Source organism: Ananas comosus, linkage group 15 (genome assembly GCF_001540865.1).
Source record: "Ananas comosus cultivar F153 linkage group 15, ASM154086v1, whole genome shotgun sequence".
Taxonomy (NCBI): domain Eukaryota; kingdom Viridiplantae; phylum Streptophyta; class Magnoliopsida; order Poales; family Bromeliaceae; genus Ananas; species Ananas comosus.
Window position 1 is genome coordinate 10,417,535 of NC_033635.1, and position 9,810 is coordinate 10,427,344.

Sequence of the window (9,810 nt, forward strand, 5' to 3'; positions counted from 1 at the left end):
TTGTTGAATTTTAAATGTGGTAAATAATTTATTCCCTTTTTTTATACTCCACTCGCTATATATCTTGCTCTTTGATCTATGCTCCACAAAAAAAAAAACTTTCCAAATATCAATTAATGTTAGATCCGAAGCCAGAGATACAAGCCCAAAATTTAAAAACACGTGGGGTTCGAACCTTTTGACCTAAAGATCAACATTCTGGTACCTTATTAGTAGACTCAGCGATTTCGTAAGATGTATACTTTGGAAAAGTAAGATGATTTACTATTGCATCGATTTATAAAGAAAAGAAGAACATATAATGAAAGATCCATAATTAATGTAATAGAAATCTAGGGTTTAAAATCAAAATTGAATCCGAAAAGTTGCTCAAATTAGGTTTTAATTTGGACCTGGATTGTTATTTAGGCCCAATCAAAGCCCGGTCCAATAACGCCCTGTCGGGCCGACCCATGTACATGTTTTGTCCTATGAGTGGTTCCAAACTTACCTAGGGCATTCCTCTGATTTTTTATCTCATAAAAATGTTTTCACATAAAATCATCACAACATGAATTCCTATATTTAATTGTTCAAGTCACTAGATTTGATGTAATTAATGATACGTTTATTTGAATTCTCCAATTTAATTAACTAAATTCACTTGATTGAAAAAAATAAAATTAAATGGGAGATTTTTTTTTTAATTTTATTTATTTATTTTTTTTGAGTAAGCTGTTTCAAAATGCCCTATAGTTGATGGGATGGGATCTCCATACAATTTTAGCTAAAAACATTTCTTATTGAAGTAAGAAGGAAACCTAAGGGATAGGTATTGTGTTTAGGGATGTTAATGAGTACAGATATCCGAAATTTTATTCCAATTCAAATTCGAACGGGACAATTTATCCAATGCTAAATATATGGATATGATTTTGAATATAAATAAAAAATAAAAAAATAGATGGATTCGGATTTGAGTATGAATTTTGTCTGTACCCGATCCAAATCAGAACCCAACCCATAATAGAATAGTTTTTATGTTATATAGTATATATGAATATTTAATGTTATATTTAAATTTGTATTTAAACATTTAGATTTTATTATAATATGTTTTGAAATATGAAAAAAAGAGAAAATTTTTCGGGTTTAGATTTTCAGATTTGAGTTTGCGTTTCGCGTTTTTAGTTAGGATTGGTTTTGGATATAAATTTTTAAAAATTTGTTGAATTCGGATTTTCAACACTACAACAGAATTAGGTTATAGGGACACATGTTTGGGACACTTTTGTGTAAGTGTCCAATTTATGCCAAAACTTTAAAAAATATCTACTAATACCTAAATATAAAATCCAATTCAACCAAAAATAAAATGTTACCCTACTTAACCCACCCCACCCAGCCCATTCGGCCCGATTACAAACAAAAAAGAAAAAAAAAAATCTATTACCATCCCCCCTTCTCTCCTCGCTCAATCCACTGAAATTCTAGACGAGAAGCCCTTCCCTCTCGTACTCCTCCGCCACCGCAGCCAACGAGGTAGAGTTTCGGCGGTTACTAAATGCTTAAATAAGTATTGGTAAATTAGCAGCACTTTTTTTAGATTATAGCGACACTTTTTAACTGTCACTATATACCTAGCGATCCCACATATAGCAACACTTTTTAGCCTTAGTTTGGTATTGATGTCTATCTAACGCTATTAGATAAAATGGAGTTAAGGAAAAAACATATAGGGATATGTTCCTGCATTCTCCGGTGGGACCGCAGAAAATATATCGTAACCGACTCATCGCGATATGCGGAACGCAATATTACGTACGGAAACAAACATGGTATTTTTCCAACGCACTTTCTCACCGCACGTAACGCAATTCTCCCGCACTCCGAAACAAAGCCTTAAAAGTGTTGGTAATTTAGCCAGCAGCACTTTTTTTGACCTGTACCGATATTTAAAAGTGTTACTATAAATTATTTTTGTTGTAGTGCAAAATCTGTCTCGAATCTGACCTTTTGACGGTCCTAAGCATGTTTCATAATTGCAGGCAATAATTAGGTTTGCTTTTTAAAAAAAAAAATTGAAAAAAGTTGCTCAATTATGAGTCTTGGGCTTAACGCTGTGTAGAAGCACCACTTTTCAGTTAGACTTCAGAAAATATATTTCAAAATTTAGTCCTCAATATTTATAATGTGTTTGTTTATATAGTTTTATTTAAGTTAATATAAGCATCTATATCCCACATGTGCACTTAATTTCCCCCAGTTTTCTATGTTCTTCTAAAATTGAAATTAAAATGTAAAATAACATCTTGGATAATGGTAGGGAGTGCTTGGTTGCGCGTAAAATTATTAAAGATATATATATATATATATATATATATATATACATTTGTTAAAGTTTTGTTGCACGTAAATTGGAAAAAGTTTCTGATGTATGTATACCTATAAATTGTTTGGTTTGAAAAAAAAAGAAAATAGATAGAGCAAGAGGTTCAGTTATTTAGTTTGTGTCATCGGAAAAAAAAAAACATAAATTGAAAATAACAGTTTTCCTTAAATACGTAAAACTATTTTCGATTTAAAAGTATTTTATATGAAATCAAACACCAAATTTGATATATCAACCTGAAATTATTTGCAGGGTCATTTAATGAGCAACCAAAGAGTACTCCTAGAGCCCAATATTCATTTTTTGAGGGGTATGCTATCAAGTACGTATTATTTGAGGCAAAAGTTTATTAAAAAAAATCTTTTTTTTTTCCCTATACTGTGGTACTTGCATTGGAATAGCATAGAGGAATCAATTGAATAAGATCTATGTTCCTCAAAGAAGTTTATATTCATTTATAAAGGGGCCAGCATCCTGCCCTACAGCGTCAGGCAAGATTGGGGTGAGTCACGTTCGAAATAGCGTGAGACTAAATTGGTTCGAGTTATGTTCGAAATTGCGTGAGGCTGGTTAAGCCGAGTCACAATTGAGACCCATAAGTGCTATGTCTCTATGCTCTAAATGAATTGATTGCGTATTTCTAACGGCTCGAGCTTTTAGAATTAATAATTTGTGCTAAGGATTCGACAGTTTATCTTGTGAAGCACAAGGACTCAAACTAAAAAATGACCACTGTATAACAATTGAATATAGAATCAATCATTCAATTTTTTTCTTTGTTACTAGTATATATATCTTTTTTTTTACTCTTCTTTTCTAATATTTGTTTGGACCAAATTGTGTTCTTCATTTACTTTTCATGATTTTTGGACATGAATAATTTAAACAATAAAAACTTACAAAAAATTGCTAGCGAGCAAAAAACAAACAATATCTCTCTTGTGCTTAAATATTTCCAATCCTCATACCACAAATGCTTAACACACATCAATTTTAAGTGCTATCCACACCACTAGCTAGCAACAACAATATTCTAGTTACAAATAAAAGAAGCACTAATAAAAAATAAAAGAAAAAAAAAAAAAAGGGAAACATACCCACTGTGGCTGGTGAAAAGAATCTAACCAAAAAAGCAATAAAAATGAACAAGAAAAAGGACTTGTTGTAGGTGAGACAATGCATGATAGAGTTCTCCATCACTGTATACCTCCACTCCTCATAGGCTCAAAAGGGAAACAGTAAATATATAGGGAAAGAGTATTTAAATATATAGAAGCTTAATTAATTTGTGACCAATATTAGCAATTCTCTGTACCCAGCCAATCTGGTCTCCCTAGTGTGAACTCCAAACTAGGGATTTTGAGTTCTTGATGAGGTCTACTTGAGCCACTTGAGTGGCAAAGATGATCACCATCCTGCACCAAAGTCAAAATATATATGTATCTGTATGTCTATATATTGAACTCTTAGTCTCTTAGACATAACTTAAATGATGGTTCAAACTTACTAGGTGATTCTCTCTCTCTCTCTCTCTCTCTCTCGTACACACACATAGTGATCTACGATTAATTACTATGCTTTTAAGAAGAAGCAGGCCTTTGCACATACACTTTATTTTTAGTGATAGAGCATACTAATCAATACATGATAGTAGATAACCTAAATAGGTACCATAATCTCCACCCTCATAAAAGCATAGTACGTAGCTCTCTCTCTCTCTCTCTCTCTCTCTCTCTCTCTCTCTCTCTCTTACTCCCTCATGCACACACACAGAGAGTTTGCTATGCTTTTATGAAGTAGGCCTACGTATGTACACTTTATTTTTTGGAGAAGTGCTTAGTCTACAGGTAAAAAACGGTTATAATCTCTATATATAACCCCTCACCTAAGGGAGAAGTGCTTAGTCTACAAGTGAAAAAAAGGTTATAATCTCTATAACCCCTCACGTAAGGGTGGCTAGGCTTCACTAATTAGGTTTTTTTTGTTTTTAGTAAATGATAAAAAAAATTGATAAGGCCAGTGGAGAAAAAGTAACCATTGGATGAGAATATTATAGAATACAATCAATTTTGGGTTGTGGTACTAATCAATACATGATAGAAGACAACTAAATAGGTACGATAATCTCCCACCTAATAAAAGCATTGTATAACTCTCACTCTCTCTCTCTCTCTCTCTATTTGGATTTGGAATTATTAATAGTATCCTAGCTCAACTCTATCTGCGAACATGTCTGCGTGCGCGCGTGTGAGTTTTTGTTTCCCTATCAAATCTCTCTCGGTGCATGCGTGCGTATCTGTTAGAACGTTTATGTAAGGGTTCGAAGCCAGTAGAATATATGGTACCTGGAATTGTGATGAAGCTGTCATTGATGCGTGATCTTCTAGTTCGCATGAATTCATCTGAAGCCAACCGCCCTTGCTGAAAGTATATATACAAGAGGAGAACTTCTTAGTCATGAAAATCATTCCCAATGTTTTTACAACATATATAAGTCACAGTAAATTTGCTAACACAACTAGTTTTCTTTTGATGGAACTTAGCTCATTAGTATTTATGTTAAGTCATGCTGAAAACATGAATGCATTATATATATATATATTTTTTTCGAGCAGAGACATTATGCATACATATAAATACAGTATAAAATTGTTTTATATAAATATAAACAATTTTCTATCAAAGTTTCATATGATTCGAATATTTTTAACTAACTTTTCTTGACAATACACGTTCTCATAGATATCTGAGTGTTATCTTGTAAATGCCATGCATTTTGAGACTAACAATCACGCTTGGTGACTACGGTTCGTTTCATTTACGAATCTATTTCCTGATTAAATCTTGATTATTAGTCTCAAATGGCATTCATAAGATAACACTCAAGTATCTATGAGAATATGCATGTATTGTTGAGAAAAGTTATGTACGGCACAACCACTCCATGGATGTTATTTTTGTAACAGGATTCGTGATCGATCGACTAATTTAATGCTCGAAAGAAATTGTCAAATGGAACAATTTGTATAAATTGTATCTTAAGTTTGGTTTTACTTGTTTGCTTTTATATTAATTTTTTCAAACTTCTCCACAGAGTTAAGCATTTAAATTACATATATGTGTTTTTCCTTGTGTGGATATATAGGCTAGTCATGGGTTACTATTATTAAAGTTAATTACTTATTGTTCAAAATCTCTCTCCCTTCAAAAAAATTTTGTAGAGTCTACATAGAGATGAAAAAAAAACAATACAAATCATAGGAAAAATCTCTACTATATCAATATATAATTAAATTGCGCAATATTGGAAAATATTCCTCTTTAAATTAAGACCTTAATGGGTCCTATGATTTATTAGGAAGTAGATGACATATTATTAACAAATTAGGTTTTGCCTAGCAGTTGGTACCCTCCCTCTCTTGGGAGAGGACAAATTAACAGATTTTCAGTATTTCCAAAAAATAAAAAAAAGGAACAATTTTGTAGGAAAAAAGCAAACTAAAAGAGCAAGGAAATTATATACAATATAGTTTGTTTTTCTATTTAATTACCTTCAAAAACACTAGGAAATATACAAAACATAGATGATTTATTAAAGAAAGGTAACTACTTAATGGCAAAATGAAATGAGGATAACCTTCATATCCCACATTTATTATCCTACTTGTAGAGCTAGCTGTAGCTTAAAAGAAAACAAGAATAAAATAAGAGCATAGAAACAAAGATAGAGGAGACATGTAACATATAAATAACTCTAGGGTACATTAATTGGGTCAAAACAAGCTCATGTTCTCAGAGCCCATGCAGTGGAAAAAGAAGTGATTTAACTGGACTAATAAGAACAAAGAAAGAAAGGACAAAAAGGAACCCTAGAACCAAATGCTAGACCACAATATATATAATAAGGCACCAACATCAAAGAGAGAGGAGCACTCAACTCAAGGTGTGTGTAGCTTAGTCTTTCTGGTTACAACCACTAAATATATAACATATCGCTTAGGAGAAGACAACGTACGTATTAATCTAAGATGATGAACTACAAAGGATATGGCATTCACAAAGCAAGGTGTTGTTTCATATCTATATATACTGTGTTTTTGATTTAACAAGTGGAGATCTTTCTTTTCCCCTCTCCCTTAGCTTTTGCTTTAAATCTCCCTGTGAGATCTCAAGTAACACAAAAGCAAGAGAGAAAAGCAAAAGCTGCCATGCATATATCTATACCCTTTTGCACCAAGATATGGAAAACATAGCTATGATGCTCCATCTCCTAACCTTAATTGGGTAAACTAATGCATATATATATATATATATATATATATGTATATGTAGAGGTGGCTTACATTGATGGGTTATTCCACATGGTAATGGAGTCCTTATCGTGTTGGTGGAGCGGCGCATTTGAATCTCCTTGTGATGACATTGATCGTCGCAACCCAAAATCGGTGAGCATAGGAGTGAAATCTTCTTCACCTGAGCATTCTGATTGGTCTTAAGAAAATTTTAAAGAAAAAGTTTAGGAAATAAGTGTTAAAAGCGTTTTTGCAGAAAAAAAATTAACTGGATAAGAATCTTAAGCATGGTTTTAGCTAAGTTAATGAAGGGTAAAGGTATATTAATGAGTAGGCACCTCCAAAAGACCAAGGAATATGAATTACCTGGGGAAGTTGCAGGTTTCTCAGTGGACTTAACAGTTCTATACATCTGTAGACACAAAAGAGAGAGAGGGAGAGAGAGAGAGAGAGAGTGAAAAAAAAAGACCAATAGAGAGAGAAATAGAGAGAGAAAAGAAGAGAAAGAGGAGTGAAGTGATGTTACTACAATAAAGGAGAATAGGGGTGAGAAGGAAAGTAAAAGAGGTGAACTCAAGGTTCACTCCAAACTAATGCTCTTTTCTTTCTTCTTTTCAGGTTGTTTCCTTTCCATTTTAAATACCTCCATTACTCACGAGGTTGATGCTTTGGGAGTTGTTTGTTTACAGCTTTACATTATTGTGAAATGATGGCTCCTTTCTCTCTCTCTCTCTCTCTCTCTCTCTCTCTCTCCCCTCTTCTATTAATCGCACTCTCCTGTCTGAAAGAAGACCCCATTTACCCTATTCATCCATGTAGATCATTCACTCCCCCAATTCATTCATGTAGCCATTCACTGTTCGTACTGGTTACTACGCACAAATAGAGAGAGAGAGAGAGAGAGAGAGAGAGACCTAGTTGAGTGGTTGGAGAATGGACATACCTGCAAGTGGCTCTTTACATGGGCAAGAGTGAGATCTTTGACATCCATAAGCTCAAGAACTGATTTTGGTGTAGCTCCTTGTTTGTTCACAAGTTCAGGAAAAAAAAAAAGAATAAACCCCACAAAATCAACAACAAACACCAAATTAACTTACATACAACTGAACTATAAATTTACCTAAAAACCCCTCATTATTTGGTTAAAAGAAAGCAAAGAGATAAATCAAGAAATAAAAGATAGGGAAAAGGAACATATATTTGTTTGCTTACTCTCATGGCCACCTAGGAGGTCGACGGCATGCACGAACCGTGCATGGAGAGCGCTCGTCCACCGCATTCTCGGCGCCCGCATGTTCCTCTTTGTAGGGAACTTCGGCACGAATATCCTAGATCTTATCATGCTTTGGGAGCTCTCAAATGCCCCAACTCCATACTGATTGATATTGTAGTATTGGTAGTGATCACTTCTCATCGGGTCGAAAGCATATCCACCAAAGCTTGTTGGCGGTGCAATTATTCGATGATACGGTGATCCGAAGGCCGGTAAACCTCCGTAGGCGCTAGAAGAAGAGCTAAAAGAGGAGTGTGGATTAGATGGGTGCAAAGAGATTTGTGGGTCGTGCCCCCTTTCTGGAGAGGATGAGGGTGGGGTGTTGTATGAGGGGAGGCCTCTTATCGGTGTAGCGATATCGAACAAGGATGTCATGTGGTTTGTCGACGACAGGGAGAGGTCAGTGCGAGCGTGAGAGACATCGGCGTGGGTGGGCTCTACGGGGCGAAGGAGGAGGTCGAGGCCGAGATCACGGTCGAGGTTGGGTGCGGTGGAGGGACAGTTGTTGCTCGGGGGGCTGATGTTTAGTGAGAGGTCCGGAGAGGGCATTGAGTTGGTTCCCATGAAGAGTTCTTAAGACAACATCAAATGATCCTATATATATATATGCTTGGTTAGGGTTTGATGGTGTTGTGTTTGGGTGACAAGCTAGAAGAAACTCAGTTCACTACATTAGAGTTAGGGACAAAGTAGAGAGAGGGATGACTTATTTTAATGGCTATTAATTTATGGGAAGATATCTTCTTTGAGAGGAGGAGAGTAAAAGGGGGATGATGAAGGATTGGATGGTAATGCAACTGTTTGTGTTTTCTTTCTCTTCTCCTTCTACTGGATATGTTTGTGTAGAGAGAGAGAGAGAGAGAGAGAGAGAGAGAGAGAGAGAGAGAGAGAGAGATGGGTGGGTGATCAAGGTATAGTGTGAATGACTAAAGTTGATGGGGAACAAAAAGAAGGGAAAAGGAAGAGCATTTAGTAGGAAAATGGGGTCTCGTCTCCTGTGAGCAAATTTGGGAAAATGACTTTGAGAGAGAGAGAGAGAGAGAGAGAGAGAGAGAGAGAGGAGATTAGTCAAAGTACAAAGGGGATTTCACTCTTATATGGACTAACCTTAATTACAAGTAACAAGTTTCACAGTTTTTCTTTTCCTGGTTACTTTTTTTTCCTTTTCTCTTTTTGGGGCATCAAGTAATAGTGGAGGAAGTTACGGCCACGTTATTAGAAAATGACATGCACAATAAGTTGGTTAACAAAGGCAATCATAAAAATCTTTAGATTATGAGAAATGCTGGGAGTATACAATCAAGGAGTGTAACTCTACAATTACTCATCCAAGAATGTCGAGGGTTAATGATCATATCTAGCGCAGTTGGCTACGAATTTAATAGTTGATATGTAAGATCCAAAGTTCAATCTAGTTATTTTACAATTCTAATTGAATTTATTTCTAAAAAATGGCAATAAAGATAGTTTGCTATCTACTTTACTCTTAAAAAAAAAAAAAGGGGGGAAAAATGAGCATGGAGAGTTTACTAAACCTTTTTTGATTTTTCGTGAAAAAAAAAATTGATAAAATTAATGAAAAAAGTATTGTAAAATTACAACCCAAAGTGGGATGCAGACCACCTTACCACTCCTCCCTTGGAGTAAGGGGGTTGTAATCCTACGGTCTTTTTGGATTGTAGACTTAGCATTTCTCTAAACGATATATCAAGATGGATATATGAAACATGAATTTTAAATGGTGAACAGGCCAAAACCAAATTACACTACAATAAAAACGGTCTATAGGGACACTTTTAAATGTCGGTATAGGTCAAAAAAAGTGCCGCTGGCTAAATTACCGACACTTTTAAAAAGTATTGCTATATGTGGGG

General features: G+C 34.8%; 1 protein-coding gene across 4 annotated transcripts; it reads right to left on the reverse strand.

Moving 5' to 3' along the window:
- LOC109721148 (probable transcription factor RL9) lies at positions 3,284 to 8,796 on the reverse strand. Of its 4 annotated transcripts, XM_020248582.1 has the most exons (6): positions 7,876 to 8,796; positions 7,607 to 7,683; positions 7,030 to 7,075; positions 6,715 to 6,862; positions 4,717 to 4,792; positions 3,284 to 3,786 (listed from the first exon to the last, which is right to left on the reverse strand). In XM_020248582.1, exons 1-6 carry the CDS (start codon positions 8,498 to 8,500, stop codon positions 3,670 to 3,672), a joined length of 1,089 nt encoding a protein of 362 aa, XP_020104171.1. In that variant the 5' UTR covers positions 8,501 to 8,796; the 3' UTR covers positions 3,284 to 3,669. The 4 variants fall into 4 exon arrangements, with proteins under 4 accessions (XP_020104171.1, XP_020104170.1, XP_020104169.1 ...); XM_020248581.1 differs by having other exon boundaries at positions 3,658 to 4,792; positions 6,715 to 6,844; XM_020248580.1 differs by having other exon boundaries at positions 3,658 to 4,792; positions 6,715 to 6,853.